Raw genomic sequence first — 27,449 nt, forward strand, 5'->3', positions numbered from 1 at the left:
AACAGCGCCTACAACATGATCGTGAGCAAACGCGTCGGTAGGAATAAGAACAATGGCGAGGACAAACCTGTCTTCAGCGAAGAAGTCGCGTCCGGCATCATTGCAATTGCAATTGAATCAATGGAGGTTATCGTTGGACGTCGAAGATAAGGTTGCGCGTATGTACGCTGAATGTTCCTGAGACAACGCAAGTTCAAAACCTTGATTCGACGAGATCCAAAGGTTCGTGTTTTGGGTAATCGGCCGAGTACGCGCTCCCGACCTCGCGACCCGTGACTGATTGGATGGGCAATATCCGAGGTTGAACTAAATATAAATGTCTACCGACCTGGGCTGCGTGGCGGCATCCGGTTGCGGCTCAGGCAGCATGCTCTCTGCTCGGGCCGTAATCGAGGAAGCACATGGACGGAGGAATCGATAGGCGACTGCCTTTAAAAATTAGTGTCGATGCCATTCCTTCCCTCTTGTTTGGATCTTCATACACCATTACCATCCGATCAAGCCTTGCCCAGAACCATGGATGCAGAAAAAGGATATCGCAAGGCGATGGGACGCTTTTACGTCCCGGCTGAGCGATGGAGTGTCGTGCTCATACTTACCTGCCTTATCGAAGCCATCGTGGTTATTGGTTTGGAAAGTGCGTTCAGCTCTGATTTTCGAGTGTTCCCGCTCTGACACAAACTTGTTTGTAGGCTACCTCTTGAAAAACTTGACCATACCTGACGCATACGCATCTTCGACGATGCTCTCTACATATGTGGGTTTGTTCATCTTTGCAGACATCTTTAAGTTGTTCATGGCTTGGGATGCACTGCGATTGAAGAATGTTTTGCAGGTAAACGCGAGAGAGATCTTCGTTACACGAAGTTATTGACGGAAAGCGTCAGGCCGTTGGATTGGTCTTCTGCAGTGTCGCCTTGACAGTCTATGCCGTATTGCAATGGAAGCAGCTCGCTTGGCCGATAGCCAACAATGCGTGGGAACAGAGCGCTGATATTGGGGCGGCTAGAACTGTTTGTAAGGCTCGATCAATTGACTACAATGTATATACGCTAACTGAACAAAGTTGATACGTCGTATCGGATCAGCGTCTCCGTGGTTGTTATCATCTCAACAGGGACGTTACTCATCGCAATTAGTACCTACAAAATCTTCCATGACAGCGAACTTGCATGGAGATTGGCTAGGGAGCTAGGAGCCAGTCCAAGAATCAGGAGGGTATATCAATTGACTCAGGTTTGATGGCACTCTCTGTCCTCTCGGGTTTGGACTGACAGACCTCAAGATTTACTCTACATTACTCAAGATCAACCTGTTTTTCGTGGCCGGATTTTTAATCCAGGTACGCTTCCTCGATGCTGACTTGAGTTATTCCTCATTATTTCTATAGTTGGCTATCATTGTACCACTTGCCCATCATCCAGAGAAGATCATGACCTGGATTGCTATACCTGTTACCGTGGTGACCGTGGTTCTAGGTATTTGCGCTGTGCGGTGGGAAGTGGTGTTTATCATGCTCGCCGTCGAGGTCCTTCAATTAGGAGCGCTGGGTTACTTTTGCTACAAGCTGTGGCGAATCTGGGCCCCTGAGTCGGCCGGCAACGATGACCATAAAATTTATGACGGCGTTAAGAAATCTCTGACGGTCTTTGCCGTAACCGGCTGCATACTGCTTCTCATAACGTTTGGAATGGGCATTGTCTGCATGCGAAACTTTAGAGAAGGTAATGCTCCATATGGCTAGAGATATGCCGTGGCTGACATCTGCTTGTACAGGGCTTCTGCAGGCGATGGACCGTGCTCGGGAAATACGTAGGCTCAGCCGGGCCTCATCTGGCAGCCAAAGACTATCAACATTTGGTCCAGGTCGCACGTACAGCCTTGCACCAATCGAAGAGGAAGGGAGACACCTGGCGCCAAGTCCGGTCGATTCGACGTACTCGAATCGCATTCCTGTGGTGATTGAGTGAGAGGAGGTCGGAGCAGGCGTTTGCAGGGTCAGCCGAGGAGGCATGTATTTTTATACCCTTTATCGCGTATCGCTTTTTGGGGACTGTAGGATTGATCTTTGGGGTGTATGTTTAGCATCAACTTTCATTATTGAGCGAGAAGAGCGTTATCACCAGATCTTCGAATTCCTCGGTGCCATGGTTCACCGTGCGGCAGGGCGTATGCTGATTTGACCATTCGAACGCGTTCTCCAAATGTATATCCAAATATAGACAAACCGAGCCGACCGCAGTCTCAGTCTCAGTCGCAATCGCAAATCTCGGTTACTCCCCGCTCGAGCCGCTCTCCCATCTTTCCTGAGACAGCCGGAATTCAGGGCCGCGGCTGTTGGGACAGGCGGGCCGGTACGCAGTTTCTAGGACCGGGGTTTGGTAATCTACGTCAATCTTGATCATAAGAGCTGAACTCCATGTGGGTCGGGTTGGTATCGAGAGGTCAAACGTCCCTGCTCTTATAAGACGATACAAGACGAACATCTCTTGTCGTGTAACCTCCAGCAGCTGCCGTCATGAAGCTTCGGTTCAAAGTGGTGAGTATACGCGTCTCTTCAAAAGCGGCGTGCCGCGGAGATCTGACCTCTTGATCTCTTAGTATTATCCAACCGAGAGATACAGCATTCTCTTCCTGTTGACCTGTGTTGTTGAGGCGCTATGCGTGCTAGCGTTGTCAGGTAAATCCTCGGAGCCATTTCTTCGGCACCATGTTGATCAGTGGGCGTCAGGATATGTCTTTGGTACAATGCTCTCGAAAACACACAACCCTGGCGATCATGATAACGATGGCGACGATGGGGAGAAAACATCTGTTAATACTGCACAACTGAGGTGTGCGCCGGTTTTGCCTTGGAAAAACAAATTGGCTGACTATTCTGTCAGGGTGATTCCGGTTTACCTTGCGATCTTCATCTTTGCGTTTGTATACCAGTTGGGAATGGCATGGGATGCTCTGCGATTGAAAAGCATCATGCAGGTATGTAACATCTACGAAAGCGACCAAGTAGGAGGTCTAATAGAGGCTCCGACAGACGTTGGGATTGGCCTTGTTTAATGTCCTTCTGTTGGCATACTCCTGCGTTCAAATCAATCAAGTCGATGATGCCTGGACTTCAGCATACAAAGACAACCTCACGGTTTACAATACTACCACCCCCGGCTCTTCCCAGAAAGCCCATGATTTGTATCAACACAGTGTGTACTGGCCTTTCCCGCTCTGCGCAACGACTGACATTCCTCGAAGAGCTCAGGCCCGAGTTAATAGCTGTCCCCATCATCATCGGCGTTGCAACATGTCTCAACTTATTCTGCTCCTGGAAGCTCTACAGCGTGGAGTTACGCAGGAGGATTTGGTATGACGTGGGAGCAAGCACTCACCTCAAACGTCTGTTGTTCATCTACCAAGTTCTTCTTACGCTACTCAAGTTCGACTTCTTCTTCCTCATCGGGTTCCTTATCCAGGAACTCGTCGTTGTTGATATTAAGGTATATGAGGAAGTTCTGTCAGCCCTAGGTATAGCAGTCACGCTTGTCATCATCATCTTGTGCGCTTGGGCCTTGCGACATGAAAAATGGTGGCCTATGGTGGTATCGGAGTTCTTTTTCACATGTGGTCTGGCATACTTCAGCTACAAACTCTACAGAGCTGCGACCCAGGGCAAGTACAAGTACGTGAGGAAAACTTTGATAATGTTTGCCAGCATTTCACTGGTTATGATCCTCATAACGATCATAATTGCAGGGATTTGTCTCCACAACTTCGGCAAAGGTCTCAAACGCGTTCTGCTGGATCCGAAGCTAGGAAAGGACGATCGACCAGGAGTAATCAAGATGACACAGGGTACTGGACAAGGAGTTACGGCGGCAGGTTCAGATGAACCGAAAGAATCTGCCACTGCATCACAAACAGAACTCGATGGCCAGCAGACCCACCGCATCATGATCGAATGAACTTTCGCCTTCCTCCTCGAGTCATTGCCAGTCATTAGATACCACATTCGTTCAGCAATTGGGTATTTTTCAGGCAGAACACATATCAATCAAGTCATTCAATGAACAAAAAATTGCATTTGCGGTCACCTATGAGTAACAGCCAGCGCAACAATAAAGAAACCGTAATGAACGCCCCTTTGCAATAACACAAACCAATCCAAGCGCCATCCAGGCAAATTCCGGAATCCAAGACAGCCAGTGAACAATGAAGCAAACCAAAAAAAGCTCAACGAGCCGCATCCCCTTCAAGGGACGAATAAGACAAAAACAGAGCCACCTCATGCCTTATGCTCTTTTACCTCCTCCCCTCCAATACCGGAAATACGGCCTCCAAAGCCCTCCTAAACCCACCCCGTCTCCTAGTCATCTCATCCTCCTCCTCCTGCGTAGGCGCAAGCGCATCCTCCCTAATTCCCGTCCCAGTCCCCCTCCTCTCCAAATCTCCCATCTCCACGACAACCCCATTCGTGCCCGCATTGACACTCATATTCGTAGCATTCATCCGCCTCAACCTCCTCTCCCTCGCAATCGTCGCATTCGTCAATTGTAGCGTATCCGGGACATATCCCCTCGGCAGGCAACTTCTCTTACACAACGGACACAGCGAGGACCGCGTGGAGAGATATGGGTCGATACAGTCGGGGTGGAAGATGTGGGAGCAGGGAAGTTCGCGGATGAGTGATTCGTGGGGGATGAATTCGTCGAGACAGATTGCGCAGGAGGTTTGGTCGAAGTTGGTTGCTTCGCTGACGCCTTGAGCGTGGGTCGGGTTGGTTAGGGTTCCGTCGGAGGAGGTTGAGGTGTGGTTGATCGTGGTTCCGTTCAGGCCCGCTTCGGACACCATCGTCGTCTCAACCGCCTTTTTAGCATATGGTGCCGTTGCCGGTGCCGTATCCCCAAACGTTTTAATCGGCATCTTTCCCAGCAACACCTTCGGCACCGTCAACCTCTTCACCCCCAACGCCTCCAGATCCAACTCCCCTGCCGCAATCCTCCTCCTCAAATCCCGTCTCGCACGATACGTATGCGCATGCATCCCAATACTCACAACCCCCACGATCAAACACAGCGTGGCCAGCACAATCAACAAGAAAATCCACAATCCCGGCAAACTTACGCCGGAATCCCCGATTTGCATGATGAGTCGGGCGTAGGAATCGGCGGGGTAAAGTTGGGAGAGGTTGTGCCCGTATGGGACGGAGGTGAGATTTCCGCTGTAGTTGACGAGTTCTTGGAGGAGGGGGGCGGCTTCGTCGGAGGATATTGAGTAGATTGGGAAATTCCAGCTGGACTGCACGGATACTCCACTCAACGGATACGAGCTCCCGGTGACATTATACAACACCGCCGCCAGGATATTCTGATCCTGTCTCGCCTGCATAAGGTACTCATTCGCGCATCCGGTCAGTGGCACCATCGCTATTCGCAGATAGTCATGTGGGATATCGTTCCATGACGTAATACCCGATGGAACAGCATTGGGAGCGGCGGGGTCGGAGCAGTTGTTGTGGTTTGCGGGGACGTAGAGTATTCCGGTGTCTTCAGTTGTGGAGAGTCCGTAGTTATAGATTTTATTGCCGGATATTTGGAGTTCGTAGCTCAGTGAGTCTGGGATTTTCTCTGATCCGCCTGGAACAGTATGTCAGCGAGACGGAGGACACGAGTGATGAGACGGAGGAAATCACTGTTTTGATATGTATTACCTGGGTTTGCGATGATGGCGCCAAAGACGCTGAGTTTGGCTGTTAGAAACGCCAAGACGTCAGTAAACAGCCTCCAAACAGACGGGATTGAACATACTCATAATGCAAAGACGTTCTCAAGCAATCTTCCTGAATAAACAAACAGGACGCTCAGCGTCGTCGTTTGGTAAAGATGTTCAGGTGGCGAAGAAGGGGAGGAGTTTTTGTGTGGGTTGGATGGGGCTCGGGGTGTGTCTGTACGGATCGCCGCTTTGGTGTTCCCGTCTGCACGCGCAAGAGTCTTGGCGGTGCGGATGAACTTCCCGACGAGCAACGGACCCTTTTGAATGGTAGCACTCAGTCCATGAAGGAGGGGGTGTATGCTGTTCATATATCCGCGTTCAGTGGAAGAAAAGTCAAATGCTTACGACATCTGATCGGGGTCTCTGTCGGCCCGTATGTATGCAAACCCATGCTGACCCCAGTCGCCCTTGCCGAAGCTTGGGTCCAAGCAAGCAAGTACGTGATGTTACCACCGTAATCTTCGAATTCCGCTGTTACACATCCTCTTTCCCTTTCCGTTTATTCCATCACTTGCCAATTGTACCATGGCTGAGACTCACGACGAACTCATTTTTCGCCACAAGAAAGAGCAGAAGGAGCTCGTGGGCAAGATCACGGGTCTCAAGAAGACCGTGAACAAGAAGAACAAGAAGGATGTCCAGAAGCAGATCGAGGTCCTCGAGAGGGAACTGCGACAGACGCATTTAGTCGAGATTGCAGAATGGGATAAGACGAATCAGCCCGAAGATAACAAGGAGGAGAATGGCGAGAACGGCGGTGAAGACGGCGCACTCAACACCGAGGGCCTTCAAAGAGCAGTCAAAGACATCGAACTCCATTCCGCTCCCCTACAATCAGAACCGCCACTCCCAGCAAAGAAAAGAAACCGTGCAAAAGACCGCCTAGCCAAGAAAGCCGCAGAACTCGACCGCCTCCGTGACGAAGCCGCCTCAGAAGCAGACTCCATGCCCGACCTCCGCGCCATCGAAACCGAGGCAATAACCGCACTCGCAAACGCAAAGGGATTGAAGGAGCATGATATCGTGCCTGATGGGCATTGTTTGTATAATGCTTTTGCACATCAGTTGAGGATTAGGAGAGGGGTGGAGATGGATCATGTGGAGATGAGGAAGACTGCCGCTGGATATATCCGAGCAAATCCAGATACTTTCGTCCCGTTTTTGTGGGCTGAGTCGGATAGCCCGCCGAGTATCGACGAGTACACGAAGGAAATTGAAGAAACTCCCGTATGGGGTGGACAGATGGAGATCTTGGCACTATCCCGGGCACTGAAGGTCCCCGTCGAAGTCGTGCAGATGGGAGCACCGGTGATAAAGGTGGATGTGGAGGACGAAGAAGACGTTGGGGAGCCGATGAGGTTGGCGTATTACAAGCACAAGTATGGGTTGGGTGCGCATTACAACTCGCTCGTCTAGATAAAAATAGCTTACAGGCATAGAAGATATCAATGGTATACTCTACAGACGGTTTACTCCTGTTCGGTAGACACAGAAACAGCCGTACTAGGCCTCTTCTTCTCCCTCGAACTTTCCTGCTCCAAAAATGCACCCGCCGAGAGCTCGTACAATTCCCTATACCTCCCCACCCCCTCCCCGTCCATCAACTCCCTATGGCTCCCAAACTCAACAACCCGTCCTTCCTCAACAACCATGATCCGATCAGCGTTAACAACCGTATTGAACCGATGACTAATGAAAATCGTGGTACAACTCCGCTCTCGACGGACTTCGCGGAGTTGAGCAAAGAGATCGAATTCAGCCTTCGGGTCGAGGGAGGCGGTTGGTTCGTCGAGGATGAGGAGGTCGGACTGGGAGGCTCGCATGAAGATTCCACGGGCGAGGGCAAGTTTTTGCCATTCGCCGCCGGATAGATCTCCGGAAGCTGTGTCATGGGTGGAGACAGGCTGGAAGTGGCCTTCCCGGGATTTGGTGAGGTTCGTGCCGTATTTCTTGGGCAACGCCTCGACGAAGGAGGCGGCTCCGGCACTCTTGGCGGCTTGCTCGATGGTGAACTGGTGGCCGTACATCGCGGCAGGAATGTTGCCCACGGCGATGTTCTCACGAATGGTCATGGGAACGAATTTGCCAAAGTCCTGGAAGAGGACCGCGGTACGTTTACGGAGGTCCTCGGGGTGATACTCCCTGATATTCGTGCCGTTCAGCAATAATTCGCCTGACGTACAATCGAACAGCCTGGTCAGGAGTTTGACGATCGTCGATTTTCCGGCTCCATTGTAGCCTACCACAGCGATCATCTCTCCTGGCTGAATGGTGAAGTTAACGTCGTGCAAGACCTCAGGTTGTCCAGGGTACGCAAACCGCACGTTCCTCGCCTCGATCTTCATTCCCTTCCGTCCATCCGCTGCTTCGGCGGTCTCATAATCCTTACCGCCACCTGAGGGAGCATGAACCGCTGGTGCCATATCACAGCATTCAAAGAATGACTGTACAACTTTCCAGTTCGACACTACGTTCTCCGAGCGCGTCAAAAGTTTCGAAGTTGATCGGATGATTTGCTCAGTTGTGGATTGTAACAGGTTGAGTGTACCCAACGATATCTTGAACTTCTGCGATTGGAGCGCGGTCGTGATGTAGAGCGCAGGCGTCGTGAAAGCTTCGACAAAGTTACCGATGTTTGACCACATGCCTTCCTCGCGTTGGAATCTTAGGCTCACGACGCCGAGGGCAGTGCTTGCGGCTTCGTACTCCTTGACCAGCCAGTCTGACAAACCAAACACCTTGATCTCTTGTCTCAGACTTGGGTTGGTAGCGAAAGATTTCACGGTACTCATTCTTTGGTATAGAGGATCCGTAATCCTCGCCCCGAAGACTCCACCGCCTAGCATTCCTGCAGCGTGGAGTAACGGTCTGAGTGTAGATATGAGTACAAGCGGCCACAAACGTCGACTAACCAATCCCGAGAGTGTAGTTACCTGGGATAGAATGCCAGTAACAGACGTAAACACATCCACGACTTGCATGATCTGCTGAAAACCGCCATTGCCAGTGCTTCTGCACACCCTCTCTGCGTCCTGGAACTTCTGGGTAACGGCAGGATCGGCCAAGGACACTAGATCAAGCTTCAAATGAGCTCTCATTAGCTCCAGGTCGAGCTTCTCGCCCAATCGACGTTCGATGACGGCATTGCTGGATTCCAACAGTGTCGAGATAGCCTCCTCAAGCACATGGATCAACATGTGAAGACTTGCTAGACGGAGTAGACGCGTCCGATCCAGCTTCCCATAATCGATTGCATCCTGTACTAGATCAATAAATGCACCCTGCACCCTCAATCTAGTCGACGGCAGGATTGACATCACAAGTCTCCCAATCACCAACAACACCGTCCTCCTCGGATTCAACGCCAAGACGAGCTTGAACAACCTCCACACATACGGAAATGATTGCTTAATCTCATCCACTCCATCTTTCGTAAAGCGACGTACAAGTGATCCTTCTCGCTTTGTGATCTCCCAGATTCCTTGCGTCGTGGTTACGAGCTTTTGCGCAGAAGTGCCAATGAGGTCGTCAGGCGGAGGCCGCGGTGGCTTCCCACCCTTAAATTTACGTCCCATTCCTGGAGGACGAGCCATATTTTCGTTGACGGGATTCGTACATGGTCGAGCACTGCGAGGTGTACGTACGATCACGCGCGGCCGCCAAGAAGCTCGGCAGGTTCGGTCGCCTGCGCGCTGACGTTTCTTGAAGAGCTAGGCGAGCTACGTGAAGGAAAAGGCTCAAATAGTAGTCCCAGCTATATTCCTGTGTAGGTATAATATGGCAAATACTGGTAACGACGGAAGCCCTCGTATAATTAATCCATATCCATAGTGTAAAGTGTCGACGTGGGGGTATACAGCGTATCTCAAGCTTCGGTTTCCACGTCTCGCTTCTGGTCTGAGTTGCCTAATTCTTCGGCAGGAGGTTGTGCTCCCTCTGCGTTACTGCCAGCAGGCGTTCGTCGGAAGGCATCAAGATCGAAGAGTGCTAAAGTCTCCAAGTAGAGGTTCATCCGTTGACCGGTTTTTCCGCCATCGACAGTAGCGTTGGAGATTCTTCGCGTCTTCTTTGGCCAGAACAAGTTCGATGACTTCATCAATTCCGAGATCGGGCGGTAGGATGGTAGGCAAAGACGGATGAATGATCCCAGCATGCGGTTCTCAGGGGCGGGGCGTGGGAAGGATATAAATCGACCACCTCAACCGAACATGACTCAGGAGTCTACTTAACTCAACCTAGATTCATCGTTATACACCCCAGTTCTTTTCGTTTTCCCTCGCTATATGCCACTCTGTACTCCTCCACTGCTCTTGGATCAGCGGGATCATCGTCGTCCGCCAAGGTACTTGCGCTTCTCTGCGACAGTCCCAGTCCAATTTGAGCTACGGTATCCTGATCCAGTATGTCTTCGTCGTCCTCGGTATCCGAGCCTTCGGGCTTAATGAAGGGAGTCTCGGGCCCGGTACTTTCGCGAAGAACTGTGAATGAACGGGAGTGATGAAGCTTACGGGTATCAGTCTTCTCAAGCCTCGGCGGCGTGTGTGACTGTGCTGAAGCAGAAGTCAAGTTGATGACATCGGTGGTAGACACTGCACCCGGCTTCCTCGCTGCTGGTGGTGGTGGTGGTGATGGTGGTCGTGCACGTCGAATCTGCATGACCGGCGAAGCATCACCTCGATGAGTCTGGTTCGTTACCGGTTCTGCTTCGTGCTCGTCCACCATTACTTGTTCATTGCCAGAAGCAGTCTTTACCCACGGCAATTCCCTTGGCCCGGGTCTGCCTTTTCCACTAGCTGTGCCAATTGTCTCAATGGACGCAGATTTTGTAATGTCCGCATTGGCCCCAACAGACACAGGTAGCGTCGGGACGACAGTTGTCGCTCGTGGTTTGGGCGCCTCATCAACATCTATCACCTCCTTCACCACTGCCCGCCTTGGCGGAGGTGTGCGTCTCCTCCACGCGCTCGGCGGCGAAGACTCCACTTCCCGTGACTGACTCGTCGTCGGCTCCTGCGTTCCCAAAACCTCTCCTCCTCCGATGCTGCCTTCTATTTCCACTTCTAGCTTCGGCAGCGAGGGCTCTGACAGAGACGACGTCGAATGCTTCACCTTCTTAGCCACGATCGGAACGTCCATACTCTTATCCCTCCTCAACCGCTTTATCTGTATCGACTGCACCTTCTCCACCTTCCTCACCACCGCTTCCGTCACCGCCCCCTCCGCCTCCTTCTCATCCTGTAAGTCATTTCCCTCGAAAGCGACATTATCTTCCCCCTCCTCAACATCCAACCCCTCCGCCTTAACAGCCCACTTCTCCTCTAACACCTCCTCCACCGCCCTCCTCACCTCCTCCCGTTCAAACCCCCTCCGTTCCCTCTGCTCATCGAATTCAAACAACCACCGCCCTTGTGAAGCTTTCTCACCCTCAGTTCGGGTGACGAGATGCCCGAAACAAGCTTCCATGTTGACATACGACAGCCGCTCATCAGCGACCACGCACGGATATATGTCGCGAGGATGGAAGAGCTTGATGAGCGCCTGAAGCTCCGTGAGTGATGCGTGGCGGGAAAATGGGACGGTGACGCTTGGAATGTGCATGGCTGGTCCGTGAGGGGAGGGGAGGTGGGAGATGAGGTCGTGGATGACGGTTTGGGGATTTGGGGAGGTGTTGAGGGAGGCGGTGAGGGCGACTGAGTCCATGGGGGTCTGTCGGATGGCGGCCAGGAGCTTTGTGCCGTCATTCTTAATCATTTCTCTGAGGACGTCCTTGCCTTTCTTCGCGGCAGCCAATACTTCCACCCTCCTCCTCCCCACAACCCCCAACATCTTGTCCACCCCCTTCACTTCTTCCGTCCCCGCCTCCGTACCTCCCGTCAATTCACTCTTCTGAAACGTCCAAACCCTCTCCGCCCCCAGCTCCACCATTCCCTTCCCCTTCTCCCCCTTCAATATCACCAACCTGACCACGACGAGCTTCCCCTCCCTCTCCGCCCGATCCCTACTCTCACACTCCCCCCACCTCTCACAAACATGAATTCGTGACCCTTGCGCCTCACCTTGCTTCGTACAAACACTGTTCGCCAGATAAGGCCCCCACCTATAAACCCCCGGCGCCGCAAGAGAGGAGAATAATTCGTACCGATACCGATCAACATGGATCTTCGTTTGTAGCACCGACGCAGCAGCAACCCACAACTCCTCATACCCGAGTGTCCAGGACGACATCCAGAAAACCGTATCAGGCGGGAATTTCGCGAGTTCGGCGACCAACAGCGTACAGGACTCCGCTTTACTCGGGAAGGATTGTACTCGTGCGTCGCCCGAGATCGCGAAAGTCGTATCCAGATACACCCTATCCAAAATCCTCAACGGCTTCTGTCCAGCAGCGGTGGGAGCCAGGTAGGGGGTTAGGACGGGGTGGGAGGCGAGGTATGCGATATGGGAGGGGTCGGAGCGGATATCGCCGGTGTAGAGGACGGCGCGAGCGGGGGATGGGAGGACGGATTCGATGAGGAACATGCATGCGCCGGGGCAGTGGTTTGCGTCGAGGGGTGTTACGCGGATATGTCTGTTGCCGCCTATTTCGATGAGGGTTGGTGTATCGATTGGGAGGACTCGCTGAGCGACAAACGTCAGCTCGTGGGGAGAGATGGAGTGATGCACGTACTAGTAGGTCCTTCTGCTTGTATTGCAGATGTTGGAAGGTACATCGCCGTTGCTCTATCAGCCCTTCCGCGTAATGTATGCGGTCCTTTTTCGTTTGTAGGCGGAGGAGGATTTCTTTCGTAGCCGCTGTGCAATACACGAATGCACCTCCGAAGAACTGGGATTGCAACCCATTTCTGTCGCAAACACATCAGCCCTTTGAAGCTCGACAGAGGTGAATGCGACATACGTATGGTCAGCATGTACATGCGACAAGAGATACGCCTGTACGGGCGGAAGATCCGGCTGTGGTCGGAAGTAGTCCACTATCCCCGCCCGTCAACACAGCACCCTGACTCAACAAGGACTCCGAGCATACCCCTTATCTCGGGAAACTCCTTGACCACGCCGTTGAACGTACTCATCCGCTCTCCTCGACTTTCCTCAGATCACGACTTTCTCGGCGGAGCACTTCGGCGGTCGTCTTTCACATGATTCGTACAACCGCGCTACTGCCGCCTTGCATGGACGACACTTACGCCGTGTTGCTCGCCGCCCAACCAACCCGTTGTCCCCTTGACAACACCCCTTTTCGACGCTGGACAACAATGTCGAGTCCATCATCAACATCCTCGACTTCGCTGAAGCGTCCCTCAATCACAGATGAGGCGGGACCGAGGGGTAAACGCTCGCGACGGCGTTCAGGCTCGGGAGATAGTCAAGAAGACGCCGATGATAGAGATAGGGATGGTATGACGACGAAGCAGATGCCTGTTCCAAAGTGGGCAAAGCCGCCTGGGGAGCTCCTAACTCAAGAAGAGAAGAAAGCCAATCATATCGCTTCGGTATGTCCCACGACAACAGGGAAGCATTCGTGATACTGATTAGGTACGAAGGAACAAAAACGCCGCCAAGCAATCCGCTCCGGCTTCGAACGCCTCGCCGAACTCGTCCCAGGTCTTTCCCGCTCTCAAGGACGATCCGAAGCTGTCGTACTGAAACGTTCGGTGGATTTCTTGCAAGATTTGATTGCGGAACGGGAAGCGTTACTGCGGAAGTGTGCGGAGAGGGGGGCTGAGGTGCCGAGGGATTTGGAGGGCGGGTGGGGTGGTTTCGGACGCCTCTCTCGACAGAAGTCGGAGGAATAGCTTTGGCTGTGGAAGAGGTGTGCGGGAAGGGAATGGGAAGGGAAGGGGAGTTCACGGAGTTTTGCTTTACTCAGAAGGGTCTAACCAGGCGGGTCCTGGCCATCGTTACTTTACTGCTGCTCGATAGCTACATCTAACTTTCATCTTCAACCATCTTCCAGGGTTCAATGCTCTATCTCACGTCCCTGCAATCGGGCGTGGCCGTGCTCGCGCCGCCGACGGCAACGTGCAGCTTGTCGCGTCGCGCAAAGACCCATACGAGGTGAGAATCGAGGGGATCTAGCATTTGATATATACCCAGAACCTGAAAGCATCGCATCTAGCCAGCTAGAATACTGAAAGACACCACATATCTATCCAAAAACACATCCCCTCCCCCTCCCTCTATTCTTGCTCCTCCTCCCCATCGACCTCCTCCTCTCCCTGCTCAAACAACACCCTCTCAATCAACTGATACGTCCCCCTCATCGGCACCCCCACAACATTCCCATAATCCCCCTCAACCCTCTCCACCAACACGGCGCCCCTCCCCTGAATCGCATACCCCCCAGCTTTATCCCTTCCCTCTCCAGAACGGACGTAAGCTTCGATCCACTCGTCGGTAGTAGAGGCCGAAAACTTGACGCTGGTTTCTTCGACATGGGAGCGGAGACAGTACCCGGGGTGACGCGGCGTCGTGAGTGGTGCGATTGCGACACAGGCTGTGAAGACTTTATGCGGGGAAGATGAGTCCCGGAGTTGTTTTAGGAGGGTGAGATGAGCTGCTGTTGAAGGCGGTTTCTCGATGACTGTGTTCCCAAAGGAAATGATGGTGTCGAACCCCAAAACGAGATCAGGCTCCTCGCCCTCGGCGACGATGCGTTCGTATACCCTCAACGCCTTTTGGCTCGCTGTCTCGAGGACGTACTCCCATGGCGTGAGCAGTGATTTATCGACGTTCTCCTCGAAACCCGAGGGGACGACTTCAACGTCCTCTAAGCCCATTTGGGCAAGGAGGGTGCGGCGTCGTGGGGATGCGGAGGCGAGGATGATTCGTTTTCCGCGGAGGTGGCGGTAGAGTGAGGTGTCGAGGGGGGGATACGCTTCACCCACGGGAGCGTCATAGGCGGGTGGGGCGTCTGGGTCGCGTTTATCGAGGGAGGATCGAGCAAAGCTTGATGGCTGCTCAGGGGCCTTGTTACCGCCGCTGAAGAAGGAAAACATCGTGGTGGTGTTTGAAGGTGAGGTGGAGGTGAGGTTTGGGTGTTTGTAAGCTGCCAAGGAGTTGGCATGTGCGCAGCTGCACGTTGCCGTCGGCGGCGAGTGCTGCCGTGCCCCAGCCCGACAATAAATGACATTGTTTCTTAAGCTTGGGTCGTAGAAGTTTGGTGTCTTTCAATATTCTAGCTGGCTAGATGCGATGCTTTCAGTCTTTTGGGTATATGAAATGCTGTAGATCCCGAACGCCGTATCCCATGCCCTTCTTCCTCCTTCATGCTTTCCCATGCTCATGCTCAAGTATCCTTCTTTACACCCTTCTTAGCCTCCTTCGCAGCTCTCTTCTCCGCAGCTTTCGCCTCTTTCTTCAGTCTTTTGGCTTCTGCCTTTGCAGCGTCTTTCAGTCGACGCTTTTCGGCCTTTTTGACTTCTTTTTCGGCTGCTTTACGGGCTTCTCTTGCGAGTTTCTTTGCAGACTTATCTTCATCTGACGATCTTGACTTCTTCGACTTCTTGGATGAGGTAGAGTCACTGTCGTTCCGGCTGCGCTTCTTGCTTTTCGCCTTCTCCTCTGCCTCCGACGACACAACACTCTCCGTAGTTGTTAACTGACTCGGCGGCGTAAAAGTTCCCTGCAACCCACTTCCCCTCACAAAAGCCTTATACAAGGGATTCTCCCATCCCCCACCCTTAACCGCATTCACCATCGTAGCCTGCGCACTAACCAACCCCGTTCCATTCTTCGCAACACTCAATTTTTGGTCCAATACGACGGCACCAGAGGACGACGAGACGGAGAGGTTTTTGAGTTGGGAGTTGAAGACGGAGTCCCACCAGGTATCGGCTTGGGCTGAGGCTTTGGTTTTCTTGCCGAGCTACACGATTGGGGGTCAGCGGACTGTCAAAGAGGAGGAGAATCGATCAAAGCATACACCGAGGGTATCGAACTTCTTCGAGGTCAGGATCGGTCGGGCGAGACCGCCTTCTTTGAGGGCGTTGCCTACACCCTTCCAACCCTGCTTCTTCAAGTACGCATCAGCATCGAATCGCTCCTTTGCCATCTTCAATCCTGCCATAATCCAACCGAGGAGTCCCTATCGCTGGAGGAGTCGAGAAATTGTTTATCAGCTGCGCCTGTATGCAGGGTGTGCATGTTCCACCACCGCACGAAGAATCGCGTCCAAACGAGAACCACCAGAAAAGCCCCTGAGATTTCCTGGGTGTGTATGCTGCATTTATCATGAAGGGAGAGAAAGCTTCAGCAACAACCCGACACCCTCCGCCAAGTCCCCTGCCACCCCTCCTGTCAAACTACCTCTCCTCATCGTCAGATGCTGCTTCCATCCCCGACTCCTCCGCTCTCATCGACCTCAAAAATGACCTCTCCGCCCTGTCCGAACGCGCACAAGCCCGTGCAGACGCGTTCGAGCGTGATGCAAAGGAGTTACAGAAACGCGTTGAGGTGTTGAAGGAGAAGGAGAAAGAGAAGAGGGAGCAGAAGGAGGCGAGGAGGGAGGAAAGGGAGAGGGAGAAGGAGAAGGAGAGGGAGAGGTTGTCGAAGAAGACTGTGCCGGGCAAGAGTGTTCCGAGTGCATCTCCTGCTCCATCACCAGTTAAGGGTGCGAAGACGGTGCCGGGGAAGACGCCTGCGCCGCAGGTCAAGGCTGAACAGCGAGGTAGGCAGCACACATCCCACCAAAAGTTCGTACTGACGCGCATACAGAACCAACTCCGGCGGCCGTTCCTCCTTCACCTGGTGCACAGCAGAAGAAACGCAAGCTCGAAACCCCCAAAGACCGCAAGGAAAAGGAAAAGAAAGTCAAAACCGTCTCGCCCTCCCTCGCCCCCGCACCCAGCGAACCCACTCTCCCCCGTCCACCACCACCAGTCTTCAATTTACCCCCACCAGCCGCCCCACCCGTTCCCGTCCGCGACCTCGATGCCCTCTGGGAAGCCGAACTAGTCTCCACCTACAACCCCACCGAACGCAGCAAACTCCTCGGCGTAGCCTCCTACCCAATCCTCGACCAATCCCAATTCCTCCCCGGCGCAGCCCCCAACGAAGACTTCTCCACCCGTCCCCAAAAACCACCGAACCAAGTCAACATCGGAACCTACTACACCTACCTCGAACCCTACTTTCGGCCTTTTACGGAGGAGGATTTGGGGTTTTTGAGGGAGAGGGGGGATCGGTTGGGGTGTTTTTTGGTGCCGCCGTTGGGGGTGCATTATATGGAGATGTGGGCGGATGAGGGGGATGCGTCGGGGGTGATGGGTGCGGGTGGGGAGGGTGGTCAGTATTATGTTCCTAAGGGGAACGCGGATGATTTGACGGATCAGTATCTCATGACGGAGGAGATCTCGTGTGGACCCCTGACGGAGCGGGTGTTGGCTGCACTTATCAAGGAGCAGGTTGCGGGGACAGAGGGATTGACGCTCGCGGACGGCGTCGAGGAGAACGGCGTCCAGGGCGCGAAAGAGGGCGGCGACAAAGCCTGGAAAATCAGTCAAGTCAGGATGGATTACGTGGCTTTCGAGGAACGTCTCAAAAAAGAGCTACTCTACATCGGACTCCTAACCGAAGAAGAAGTCGACTGGTCCGCCCGCGAGGATGACGAGATCTGCGCACAGCTCCGAACACTCCAACGTCAACTCCGGACCGTCTCGACGGAAAATATCGCCCGAAAACGCCGGCTGGCACAGCTGACAACTGAACAATTCGCCTACCAGGAATACACCACAATCCTCGACGACCTCGATAAACAAGTCGATACAGCTTACCTCAAACGTACCCGTACCCACTCCAAATCCAAAAAGAAGTCCTCCTCCAAACACCCACTTGACAAAGATCAAGGAGTGGGAGAGGGTGTTAGGGTACTGATGGAGAGAAGGAGGAAGTGGATCGAGAAGTTGGGACCGGTGTTTTTGCCTGTGGAGAGGTTTGTGAGGGGATGTCCGAGGGAGAGTGTTTTCGCGGGTCTCGAGAATGATATTAGGGAGTTGGAGGAGAGAGGGGAGGAGGAGGAGCAGTAGCTGTAGCTGTAGGTTTGAGAGGGGAGGAATAGGGGGTTGTAGGGGGGCTGATATCGCAGAACAGCGGTGAGTCCGAGTTGGAGGGGTTGGGTTGTGGGCTGGGTTAGCTTTGTGTTGGGAGGAAATGGTTGCAAGGCGTCCTGTCTTTATATTGGTGGTAATTGATTTATACACATTCTGCATGATTATGAAGATTACAAATCTATCAATCCGCACGAGCAATATCCATCATGCGTATCGCATGAAAGACCGCTCACGATTGAACCATGGATCTGGCATTCCGGACACGGGATAAAGGTTATCACATCTGTTATAGCTTGCTAATATATCCACAGCATAACAAGCATATGGTTTCAGAGCAGTTTTTGGATCTTTTCGATGTTCCCTTTGGCTGTTCTCTAGACATAAATCTCGGGTACATACGCTCACAGCAGCAATTGACCCTTATCATCCTCGACTTTCTCGAAGAACTCAGGTGACAGTTTGCCCTCAGCATTTCCTTCAGTCAGGACCACTCCATTTGCACTCTGGTAGAACTTGATCCCCGCCTCAAGAGCCTTCTTCATATCTACGTACACAAACACCGTACAGCTCTTCCTCATACCGCTGATCACACCTTCCTCGCCAAACTTGCCGACAGCAAGATGAATATGATTTCGCTTCATCTTGCTCAGTCCTTCCTGTTTGATCGCTTCCCATGGCTTCTTTGTCGTGCCGTGTACGCAGATCGGTAATGGCTCGGTAATTTCTGAAAGTTCGAGCGATTCAACCTGCAATGTGTGACCCTGATTTGCCCTGATCATCCATCCTTCTGGTGATGATTGTTGTAGATCTGTTGGTGGTAGTAGGGCATATCGTTTCTTGTCATTGGTTTCGACAATATGCTGGATCTCTTCGAATGTGACGTTCTTGAATTTTGGCCGTGCCAGCTGTATGTCCCAGATTAGCAACCAATCTGGACCAGCATATCCGGAATGCACACAATGTCTTTAAGAATCACATAACCGTCCTCGCGCATCTCCAGCCCCTCTTTTGCTGCTCCATGTCGCAGGATGTAAGATAGTGATTTTGATAGTTGGACTTCTGGTGAGTCATTTGGTCTGCCTCTTCCCCCTCTCGTTCTCGGCTTCTTGTCGCCCTGGGGCTGCTGAGGACCTGTATATGCAGTACTGGCCATTCTGACTGATCTTTGGGTAATTACTTGCCGGAGTCCGTTCATACACTTTCGATATCGATATCTACGTTACTAGCCTGAATGCATATCTGAATTAATAATTAACAAGCTCGATTATTCCAGCCAATGAGCGTCCTAACTTTGCGGCGAGTTCCGGTCGGCCGTACCCCGCGAAAGTCCGTGCAGCACTGCCGAGGAAACACCATAAAGAATATACCCTCAGATATCAGCAATGGCAGCTCTCCGTACCGCTTTCCGCCCTGCGGCCAAGTCCATCATCACTCCCGCTCGTGTTGCGGCTTTCCGTACCAGTGCGTATCCCTATATTTCGTCTCATGGACGCCTCCTCCGGCGATCAGAGTGCTGACCTTTTGCCCATAGCTGCTCCCCTTCGCATCGGTGCAGCCGGTCCTCAGGTTATTCAGGGAACCGTCAATGACCCTGCCCCTATCCCTCCCGTCTCTAGGAGCCACGGTTCCTACCACTGGGACTTTGAGCGTCTCGTTTCCATTGCTCTCGTCCCCTTGACCGTTGCGCCCTTCGTCGCTGGTTCCGTCTCTCCAGTGATGGACGCTGTTCTCTGCAGTGCTCTCGTCATTCACTCTCACATCGGTTTCGACGCCTGTGTGACCGACTACATTCCCGAACGCAAATACAAGAAGCTCGCCCCTTTCGCGACATGGGCTCTCCGTGGGGCTACTGCCACCGTATTGTACGGATTGTACCAGTTTGAGACGAACGACGTTGGAATTGTTGAGGGTATTAAGAAGGTCTGGACCGCATAAAGTAATGAAGGGGGTTTTGAGAGGTTGGGGGTGGAAGTTCTGAGGCGGCGATGAACCCGAGTGAAAATAACGGGCGTTTGTATGTTACGTTTGTCGAGCCAATTTATATCATTGATTTCATTGCACTCAAAGACACTTCGGCCAGTCGTTGCAATTGAATCAATCGCAAGTGAGAAGGAGAGGAAAAGGTATCAATATCCGAGAATAACGCCGGCGACTGTAAGAAAACCAACACGCATAGCAAAACACAACGCCACAGAAAATACTTTCAGCTCTTCATCTCTTCTTCTCGTTACTCCCCCGATTCTTCCTCTTTCTCTCCTGGTTTCCTCCGCCAAGCCCAAAGAAGTTCCTACCGCTACCCACCGAGCCCTCATGCCCAGCTCCTTCGTCGATGTCCATGGCGTCGTCGTTAAAACCTGCCTTGCCCTTGCCTTTACCCTTGCTCTTCTCTTGCTGCGCCTTGAGCTCGTCTGTAATTTTATCGCACTTCGCCGCATGTGCAGCGTCAGCGTGCTCTTTCTCTTTCCTTGCTTCGGCAATATCTCTCAGTTTGTCATCGATATCCTGCAATACACCAGTACAGGCAGCATCCCACGTGGTCAATATCGCTAACATTTTGTCCACGGTCTTGGTGTCTGACAATTCGATATCTCGGCCCTTCGTACGAGATACGCGGAAGGATTGAGTAGCAGCATCCATCTTTCCGTCAATCAGACCCGCATATATTGCGGTAATAATGAGTACGCGCAGTGCCGAGTCAGAAGATAGGTCAAGAGTAGACATGAGGTCGGTGTAAGGGAGTGTATGCGCACTGGCTATTGACGCAAGGGAGACGAGAGTCAACACTTTCAGCTTGGCGAGCTGAGCATCTGACAAAGGAGGATATGCATCGGAATTGCCTGTAGAACAGGGGACCATCGGTTAGCAAACAGAGGTTGCATTTGTTCACGACCAATTCTACCTTTATAGTCCATATAGGTCCCATACGCGAACAGCCTCAACATCTCCCACTCCTTACCTCCTTGCAACGCTTTGATACTCTCGGTTTCCAGTAACTCCCCATAATTGTACAATCCTGGAGCCGCAGTTGCCTGTGAGACAAGGTCGGCGGCGGCCTTGCCCTTTGCGGACTTGGCAAGGAGGAGGAAGGGTGTAAGCTTCGGGTCCGTAGCCTGAGAGGGTATTGGTGTCATTGTGCTGATTGGGATCTGGTGTAGGGGTCTTTTGGTATGCCTTCCGTGGGGAGCACTTGGATGTACGTCAGGTTATCACGTGGAGATAGAGACGGGGACGAGTCAAGCTATGCGATGGAACTGCTCCAATTTGGAAACAGGCTTTTGAAAAGAAGATGAGCCCGCCCGATCTTTGCTTCTCGCCAGATCTTGGTGCTGGGGAGGTGCATTTTCAACCAATCAGAGACCGGTCGACCACCCGCAATCCTCGTTCGCACGAAAGTCATGACAAGCTCCCAGCATAATCATAACATGAATGCTGTCTGAAATACTACTATTTATATTCTACTACAAGGAGTTATTGTTATCACAATCCGTGTATGTCCCTTCCTCTCCCCGGGTCAGGGCGGCCGGGATTTTGGCGACTAGGTACACTGCAATTGGTCGAACATCATCACCACCATATATCCCAAAGCAATGGCATCGAGGATTTCGTCTCTCGCCCGTGTCGGCACAAATGCCCGCATGACCTTCGGCATGCGTCGCTTCTACGCTTCCGCTCCCTCGTTCACCCCGAAGACGAAGACCACCACCTTGCCCAACGGCTTCACCGTACGTTGATCTACGCCATCGGAGCGACAAGAAGGACAAAGACTGATTTGGACACGTTTTAGGTCGCTACTGAGTCCTCTCCCTACGCACAGACCGCTACTGTTGGTGTTTGGATCGACGCTGGATCCCGTGCTGAGGACTCCAAGAACAACGGCACTGCTCACTTCTTGGAGCACCTCGCCTTCAAGGTGCGCACCCCGGACGTCGAACCATGCAAAGTTTGATTGCTTACGTTGTTTGCACAGGGTACCAAGTCCCGGACACGCGAGCAGCTCGAGAAGGAGATTGAGTTCAGGGGATCTCACTTGAACGCCTACACTGTATGCATATTCGCTTCGCCGTCTATCTTTGCAGGTACTAACTTTATCTCTATAGTCCCGTGAGCAGACCGTCTACTACGCCAAGACTTTTAAGGACGACGTTCCCGCCGCCGTTGATGTCCTCGCCGACATTCTCCTTAACTCTAAGCTTGAGGAGTCCGCTATTGAGCAGGAGCGTGGTGTCATCCTCCAGGAGTCCGACGAGGTTGACAAGCAGCTCGAGGAGGTTGTCTTCGACCACCTTCACGCCACCGCGTTCCAGCACCAGCCTCTCGGCCAGACTATCCTCGGTCCCCGGGATAACATCAGGAAGATTACCCGTGACGACATTACCTCCTACATCAAGCAGAACTACACCGCTGACCGCATGGTTCTCGTCGGTGCTGGTGGTGTTGAGCACGATGCCTTGGTTAAGCTCGCCGAGAAGCACTTCGGTAATCTCCCTACCTCCCAGAACGCTATTGGCTTTGGTACGGCCCGTGGCCCGAAGCCTCAGTTCGTCGGTTCTGAAGTCCGTGTTCGTGACGACACCATGCCCGCCGCCCACATCGCTATCGCCGTCGAGGGTGTCTCGTGGAAACACCCCGACTACTTCACCATGCTCGTCATGCAGTCGATCATCGGTAACTGGGACCGTGCCCTCGGTAACGCCTCCGAGTTGGGCTCCCGCCTCTCCCACATGGTCTCCAAGAACCACCTCGCCAACTCCTACTCTTCCTTCTCCACCAGCTACGCCGACACCGGTCTCTGGGGTATCTACATGGTCTCCGAGAACCTTACCCAGCTTGATGACCTTATCCACTTCACCTTGAAGGAGTGGTCCCGTCTTTCTACCTCCCCTACTGAGGCCGAGGTCGAGCGTGCAAAGGCTCAGCTCCGTGGTGCTTTGTTGCTCTCCCTTGACTCTACCACCGCCGTCGCTGAGGACATTGGTCGCCAAATCGTCACCACCGGTCGCCGTATGACCCCTGCTGAAATTGAGCGTCACATTGGCAAGATTACTGTTGAGGATGTTAAGCGTGTTGCCCAGGAGAAGTTGTGGGACCAGGACGTCGCCATGGCTGCTATCGGTCCTATCGAGGGTATCCTTGACTACAACAGAATCCGCACCGACATGTCCTTGAACAGGTACTAAGCGGGTGACGTTTGTAATGACGGTAATTGTGTAAAGATATGAAAAAGTGAGGTGCGGAGGGAGGAACCGGCGGAAAAGAGAAACGCTGGATTGTATATCATTTCTTGATTGTTTAGCGGTTGGGATATAGGCAATAAAGAAAATCTTAATACTCTAGATCTGCATGCACCTGTGAAGTTTAGGTAATGGTCGATTCTGTAAGGTTACCCATCGGCCTTGCCGACGTTGTATGTGCCAGAGGACAACTACAACCTTTAGACTCGGCTGCCGCGACCATGAATGGTTATGATTTATTGATAATCCCACGCCCGTTGACCAAAACTCGTCAATAAAGAATGTTAATGGAATATGCCACAGTCGCCGTCAATGTAATCAACATCAACGCATACTGCAAAATCAAAAAACTCGACAATGCATCCAACTGCTCATCCGGACTCTCCTCCGGCGGACAAAAGATCTGCGTCAAATAAACCTGCGTGGTAGCCGTCGGTACAGCTCCACACAAGATAATCACAAACTGCAACATCTTCGCGTCGTCTGGGATTAGAGACGTGCGTGCTAAGCCTGTCGTCCACGCGATTCCGATGATTGGGATGACTACGAGTTTAAGAATTGCCATTGAGGCGATTGACCACAGACTCGGAATGCGTTTCAGGGAGAGGCGGGAAAGGGATGCGCCCAAGATCGCCAGACCGCAGGGAACGGAGGCGTTTCCGATGAATGTTGCGGTCTCGAGGATGATTTCGAGGGGTGGTTGGCCGTCTGGGGCATTCTTGATGCCTTCGGAGAGACCAGAGACGAAGAGTGCTTTTAGTTTTGGGATGACGGCGATGATGATGGAGAGGATGAGGGAGATTGTTGGTGGAGTAAGGAAGGTGTTGAGTAGGGAGTGAGCTTTTCGCCAGAAGGTTGGTTTCGGTGGGGGTGCGGAGGGTGATATGGAGGGTTTTCGGCTGTGTAGTGTTTGGTCTGATGAACGCCTTTGCCAAGGCTGGTCGGCGGTCTGGTTTGACTTGATCCTGCTGATCGCCAGCGAATCCGCCGTAGCGATTCTGGTAATAGGTGCGAACGACTCCAGTGCAGCTGGAAACAACTGGCTATCATCCACAGTCTCATCTTTATAGTCTGGCTTTGCTCGCGTAGTCACCATGGATGTCGGTTTCGGCCCCGAACTCTTCGATGGCCGCCTCTTCATCTCCGTCATCGGAATTCCATCCTTCAACTCCTGTGTCCTCATCTTCAACGGTCCCTGAAGTTCCCGCTCCTTCGATTCAACCATCTTCGTGTCCTCCGCCTCGGACTGTATAGCCGTGGGACTGCTCACAGCCGTAACCGGCGGTGACTCCTCCGGATCCGCAACAGCGACGGCAGGATGCGTAAAATCCCGTGCAATGAGGGCCATCCCATTCAACGGAAACATCGTCACAAAGAACACGATGATGAAGATGCTCACATATGCCACTCCCAATGACTGGTCCTCCTCCGTAAACGGCGCTGCATTAGTGAGCGTCAAAACGAAAGCGAGCGGTAGGTCACCCCAATTACTCCATATCCCCGCCGCAACAACCCCATTCCTCCAAGCCCTCGGCACAGGCGTCAACCACCTCACCAACAACCCCGTTATCAACCCACACACCTGATAAAAAATCCCACTCAATATTAACACTCCGAGCTGCGGAATATTCTGTGAATCGATCGAGGGGACGATTTTGGAGAAGAGGAGGGCGGGGAGGAAGAAGTTTATGGCGATGAGGGAGAGGGAGCGGGAGGCGGCGGGGGTGAGGATTTGTTTGTGGGAGAGCCAGACGCCGCCGAGGGCTGTTATGGCCATTTTTATGATTGGCTTGACGGCGATGAAGATGAGTTCGCCGACTGAGGCGCCCATGATGAATGAATGAACTGGATAACTGCAAGCTGCGTTATCGTGGTAGGAGGCTCATTCAATGTCCGCGGCCGTACTGGAGGATCTCAGTCAAGAGTTGGATTTGTGCAATAAGTGTCATATACGTCGGATCTACGAGTGTAGCGCGTCGGTGGCAGGTGCGTGCAGCTGGGTCTCTCCCCACCGCCAAAACCTTATCGGAGGAATGATATACCGAGGTGTCCACCAAGTCAGACTTTCATCCAAATTCCTTGCCTTCCTGAGAAACATGTTCGACCAAGGGACGCGAGAAGCATTTCGACGTCGAATTCGAATTGAGACGCACGTGCACGTGCACCCTCGAACACCGAGAAGATCAAATCTGCGTCATACGACACGACAAATTCTCCGGTCTCACCCGTTATGTAGAATTCGGAAAATCCCATCTGAACCACTCTAACTAGCGGTAACGTGAATTGCAACTGCCGACGGAGGGGCCCCTAAGGGTTTCGATGCTCCGATGCCGTTGTCATGCTACACCCCTCCTCTGTCTACGATCGATTGCAATCGCGAGATATCAATCTGTAAACCTTACCATGGAAGCATGTCTCCAGCGTCCACATGACGCGGTCACCCGCGCTTTACAACCCTCGCTCAGTGGGGGTAGTCGAACCTCTGCAAAAAGATAATAGCTTGATTTTGAATCGCGCGGTTGCCATGGCAACCCATGCATAAACATCCATTATTTTTGCGCGGTGCTCGAGCAGGGTCGTTAAAATAATCGCTTAAAAGATAATCGAGTAGGGCGAGCCGATGCGCCCAATTAGGAAATTGATGCAGATTTCACTCAGGGTCTGCGCATGATCTGCATAGCTACGTTGTGGCTGACCCGGCTGCCTCGAGGCAAACTCACTACCATGATATTAACGTGCCATTCCCAAATGCCTCAAAGAAGCCTGAAACGACAACTGCGCAACGCGATCATTCGTTATTGACAGTCCAGAGAGGCTGAATTGCCCTCTCGCCCATTGTCGATCTCGGACCATTTCAACAGCTTAGAAAATGCTGCTATGGATCAACTTGACCTCGACGAATGCTCGCCCTCTTCAGCTTCATCGATTTCTACGGCCTCGACACCATCAACGCCGTCATCCTTGAGCTCCGGAGCATCCAGACGAATCACCGATTGGGACCTTTATTTGCAATCCATGGAGACCGACAATTCCGAAGACGAAGATTACCAGCTGCTTGGAATCATCGAAAACACTCGATATATCTCTGCATGCGAACGATTGGCAAAGTCCCAACACTTCACTGAAGAGGTTCTCAATGGTTATGATGACGAAAGGTTCAAGACCTACTACAGAATGAATCGAGAAGATTTTCATTTCGCCCTCGGTCTGATCAAGACCAACCCGGTGTTCTACAACAACAGTGCTTGTGAACAAGCATCAGTAAGGTATCAGCTGGCTTGTATCCTCTTTCGATTCGGCGCCCAAGGTTCTACTAGTTCATCATTGTCGAAAATAGCCGAATTGTTTGGAATCGGTAAGGGCACCCTAACCGTGTTCACTCGACGTGTTTCCCTTCGCCTGGATGGTAAAACTCGAGAAACGGCAACATCTGGACTACCTCTGCCAGCGCAAAAAGCAGGTAAGTCACTCCATAGAACCTTATCAAGCATTTAATGTTAACGGCTTACCCATGGTATTCAGTACGGCCTTCAGGCAACCATTGTTTGTGATGACCAGTGTCTTATAAGACACTTTAATTGCTCTCTACCTGGTTCCCAGCATGATTCAACTGCCTACAAGGATTTACCGCTGCACCTAGACCCAGACGTATACTTCGGTCCCACCCAATACCTGCTTGCGGATTCAGCATACAGCAATACCATGTCAATTGTCACTCCCTTCAAGCAGTATCAAGGATACACGGCCCGGAAAGCTGGATTCAACTGTGAAGTTTCCCATATAAGGGTCACGGTCGAGCATACCATTGGAGTGCTGAAGGCTCGATTTGGGTCGCTACAGTGCCTTCCCATGACCGTTTCTGAAGGAACCTATGAAGGTCTGTTTCAATAGATACCATCTTGGATTGTCCTGGCCAACATACTCAATCTCCACGGATCCGCGGACATCGACGAATCATGGTTGGTAAACATGGATCTAGAGGGAGATCACCCCGATGATATACGCGCGCATTTCAATCAAAATGGCACTCAAGCACGCCGTCGAATGCGCCGTACCGACCTTTTCCGCAAATACCGTGAGGATATCGAGACTTTTGATACAAGGGTTGGGAATCGAGCAGACCACTGAGCGCATGGGGAATAAACAAACTAAATGCAGTATTTACACTTGTTTTTCAATCCTCTATCGACAATTTACCTATTTACAGCAGTCTAAGCATTCAAGCGGACCACCATAATTGGTCGTAGGGACCGGTAATCCGGTCGAAAACCAGCCTGGATTCATTGGGTTGTTGGCCTCGATTCGCGTCCCGTTTTGGTGTTGCGGCTTTATGCACGGTAGACCGTGCATGCTTCACGTGAGCGGGAGCTAACCGCCTGCTGAAAAAATAATCTGTCTATGTTTTGTAAGG

At 52.3% G+C, this 27,449-nt stretch overlaps 17 protein-coding genes across 17 annotated transcripts; 9 read left to right on the plus strand and 8 right to left on the minus strand.

Moving 5' to 3' along the window:
* Window positions 1–223: 223 nt before the first annotated feature.
* On the plus strand, window positions 224–2,126 carry SAICODRAFT_16889 (uncharacterized protein). The gene is made up of 7 exons (XM_019165710.1): window positions 224–637; window positions 693–835; window positions 888–1,017; window positions 1,067–1,236; window positions 1,286–1,342; window positions 1,391–1,724; window positions 1,777–2,126. The coding sequence occupies exons 1-7, from the start codon at window positions 448–450 to the stop codon at window positions 1,968–1,970; spliced, it is 1,218 nt and encodes a 405-aa protein (XP_019026966.1). The 5' UTR covers window positions 224–447; the 3' UTR covers window positions 1,971–2,126.
* A 217-nt stretch (window positions 2,127–2,343) lies between these two features.
* SAICODRAFT_152786 (uncharacterized protein) lies at window positions 2,344–4,122 on the plus strand. The gene is made up of 6 exons (XM_019165561.1): window positions 2,344–2,539; window positions 2,602–2,680; window positions 2,732–2,834; window positions 2,886–2,979; window positions 3,035–3,199; window positions 3,249–4,122. Exons 1-6 carry the CDS (start codon window positions 2,519–2,521, stop codon window positions 3,951–3,953), a joined length of 1,167 nt encoding a protein of 388 aa, XP_019026967.1. The 5' UTR covers window positions 2,344–2,518; the 3' UTR covers window positions 3,954–4,122.
* A 168-nt stretch (window positions 4,123–4,290) lies between these two features.
* On the minus strand, window positions 4,291–5,941 carry SAICODRAFT_16890 (uncharacterized protein; the record flags this gene model as incomplete). The annotated part of the gene is made up of 3 exons (XM_019165711.1): window positions 5,796–5,941; window positions 5,681–5,737; window positions 4,291–5,624 (listed from the first exon to the last, which is right to left on the minus strand). The coding sequence occupies exons 1-3, from the start codon at window positions 5,797–5,799 to the stop codon at window positions 4,291–4,293; spliced, it is 1,395 nt and encodes a 464-aa protein (XP_019026968.1). The 5' UTR covers window positions 5,800–5,941.
* Window positions 5,942–6,285: 344 nt separating this feature from the next.
* On the plus strand, window positions 6,286–7,176 carry SAICODRAFT_33194 (cysteine proteinase; the record flags this gene model as incomplete). The annotated part of the gene is made up of 1 exon (XM_019168272.1): window positions 6,286–7,176. The coding sequence occupies one exon, from the start codon at window positions 6,286–6,288 to the stop codon at window positions 7,174–7,176; it is 891 nt and encodes a 296-aa protein (XP_019026969.1).
* SAICODRAFT_28846 (P-loop containing nucleoside triphosphate hydrolase protein) lies at window positions 7,144–9,351 on the minus strand. The gene has a single exon (XM_019167252.1). It carries the CDS (start codon window positions 9,333–9,335, stop codon window positions 7,230–7,232), a length of 2,106 nt encoding a protein of 701 aa, XP_019026970.1. The 5' UTR covers window positions 9,336–9,351; the 3' UTR covers window positions 7,144–7,229.
* A 639-nt stretch (window positions 9,352–9,990) lies between these two features.
* SAICODRAFT_5074 (uncharacterized protein) lies at window positions 9,991–12,931 on the minus strand (the record flags this gene model as incomplete). The annotated part of the gene is made up of 5 exons (XM_019169011.1): window positions 9,991–12,378; window positions 12,428–12,602; window positions 12,656–12,731; window positions 12,785–12,843; window positions 12,897–12,931. 5 exons carry the CDS (start codon window positions 12,929–12,931, stop codon window positions 9,991–9,993), a joined length of 2,733 nt encoding a protein of 910 aa, XP_019026971.1.
* A 241-nt stretch (window positions 12,932–13,172) lies between these two features.
* On the plus strand, window positions 13,173–13,553 carry SAICODRAFT_52178 (uncharacterized protein; the record flags this gene model as incomplete). Its single annotated transcript, XM_019169123.1, has 2 exons — window positions 13,173–13,250; window positions 13,302–13,553. The coding sequence occupies 2 exons, from the start codon at window positions 13,173–13,175 to the stop codon at window positions 13,551–13,553; spliced, it is 330 nt and encodes a 109-aa protein (XP_019026972.1).
* A 307-nt stretch (window positions 13,554–13,860) lies between these two features.
* Window positions 13,861–14,756, minus strand: SAICODRAFT_63812 (septum formation protein Maf; the record flags this gene model as incomplete). Its single annotated transcript, XM_019170020.1, has 2 exons — window positions 13,861–14,671; window positions 14,735–14,756. The coding sequence occupies 2 exons, from the start codon at window positions 14,754–14,756 to the stop codon at window positions 13,938–13,940; spliced, it is 756 nt and encodes a 251-aa protein (XP_019026973.1). The 3' UTR covers window positions 13,861–13,937.
* Window positions 14,757–14,904: 148 nt separating this feature from the next.
* SAICODRAFT_69167 (uncharacterized protein) lies at window positions 14,905–15,846 on the minus strand. The gene is made up of 2 exons (XM_019170454.1): window positions 15,683–15,846; window positions 14,905–15,625 (listed from the first exon to the last, which is right to left on the minus strand). The coding sequence occupies exons 1-2, from the start codon at window positions 15,824–15,826 to the stop codon at window positions 15,047–15,049; spliced, it is 723 nt and encodes a 240-aa protein (XP_019026974.1). The 5' UTR covers window positions 15,827–15,846; the 3' UTR covers window positions 14,905–15,046.
* Window positions 15,847–15,990: 144 nt separating this feature from the next.
* Window positions 15,991–17,967, plus strand: SAICODRAFT_16897 (uncharacterized protein; the record flags this gene model as incomplete). The annotated part of the gene is made up of 2 exons (XM_019165713.1): window positions 15,991–16,426; window positions 16,474–17,967. 2 exons carry the CDS (start codon window positions 15,991–15,993, stop codon window positions 17,781–17,783), a joined length of 1,746 nt encoding a protein of 581 aa, XP_019026975.1. The 3' UTR covers window positions 17,784–17,967.
* Window positions 17,968–18,136: 169 nt separating this feature from the next.
* On the minus strand, window positions 18,137–19,001 carry SAICODRAFT_28849 (phosphotransferase KptA/Tpt1). The gene is made up of 2 exons (XM_019167253.1): window positions 18,766–19,001; window positions 18,137–18,712 (listed from the first exon to the last, which is right to left on the minus strand). The coding sequence occupies exons 1-2, from the start codon at window positions 18,958–18,960 to the stop codon at window positions 18,209–18,211; spliced, it is 699 nt and encodes a 232-aa protein (XP_019026976.1). The 5' UTR covers window positions 18,961–19,001; the 3' UTR covers window positions 18,137–18,208.
* Window positions 19,002–19,189: 188 nt separating this feature from the next.
* SAICODRAFT_5080 (succinate dehydrogenase cytochrome b small subunit precursor) lies at window positions 19,190–19,742 on the plus strand (the record flags this gene model as incomplete). The annotated part of the gene is made up of 2 exons (XM_019169014.1): window positions 19,190–19,268; window positions 19,339–19,742. The coding sequence occupies 2 exons, from the start codon at window positions 19,190–19,192 to the stop codon at window positions 19,740–19,742; spliced, it is 483 nt and encodes a 160-aa protein (XP_019026977.1).
* A 351-nt stretch (window positions 19,743–20,093) lies between these two features.
* SAICODRAFT_46282 (uncharacterized protein) lies at window positions 20,094–20,905 on the minus strand (the record flags this gene model as incomplete). Its single annotated transcript, XM_019168848.1, has 2 exons — window positions 20,094–20,644; window positions 20,707–20,905. Coding segments are annotated over 2 exons (750 nt in total), but the record flags the coding sequence as incomplete, so codon positions are not given.
* A 489-nt stretch (window positions 20,906–21,394) lies between these two features.
* On the plus strand, window positions 21,395–22,984 carry SAICODRAFT_33202 (mitochondrial processing peptidase beta subunit; the record flags this gene model as incomplete). The annotated part of the gene is made up of 4 exons (XM_019168273.1): window positions 21,395–21,529; window positions 21,592–21,717; window positions 21,775–21,849; window positions 21,905–22,984. 4 exons carry the CDS (start codon window positions 21,395–21,397, stop codon window positions 22,982–22,984), a joined length of 1,416 nt encoding a protein of 471 aa, XP_019026979.1.
* Window positions 22,985–23,309: 325 nt separating this feature from the next.
* Window positions 23,310–24,869, minus strand: SAICODRAFT_52263 (auxin efflux carrier; the record flags this gene model as incomplete). Its single annotated transcript, XM_019169130.1, has 1 exon — window positions 23,310–24,869. One exon carries the CDS (start codon window positions 24,867–24,869, stop codon window positions 23,310–23,312), a length of 1,560 nt encoding a protein of 519 aa, XP_019026980.1.
* A 1,189-nt stretch (window positions 24,870–26,058) lies between these two features.
* SAICODRAFT_28852 (uncharacterized protein) lies at window positions 26,059–26,865 on the plus strand (the record flags this gene model as incomplete). Its single annotated transcript, XM_019167254.1, has 3 exons — window positions 26,059–26,394; window positions 26,468–26,498; window positions 26,561–26,865. A coding segment is annotated over exon 1 (182 nt), but the record flags the coding sequence as incomplete, so codon positions are not given.
* A 92-nt stretch (window positions 26,866–26,957) lies between these two features.
* Window positions 26,958–27,260, plus strand: SAICODRAFT_28853 (uncharacterized protein). The gene has a single exon (XM_019167255.1). The coding sequence runs from the start codon at window positions 27,008–27,010 to the stop codon at window positions 27,164–27,166; it is 159 nt and encodes a 52-aa protein (XP_019026982.1). The 5' UTR covers window positions 26,958–27,007; the 3' UTR covers window positions 27,167–27,260.
* The last annotated feature ends 189 nt before the right edge of the window (window positions 27,261–27,449 follow it).

Source organism: Saitoella complicata, assembly GCF_001661265.1.
Source record: "Saitoella complicata NRRL Y-17804 unplaced genomic scaffold SAICOscaffold_2, whole genome shotgun sequence".
Classification (NCBI taxonomy): Eukaryota; Fungi; Ascomycota; class Saitoellomycetes; order Saitoellales; family Saitoellaceae; genus Saitoella; species Saitoella complicata.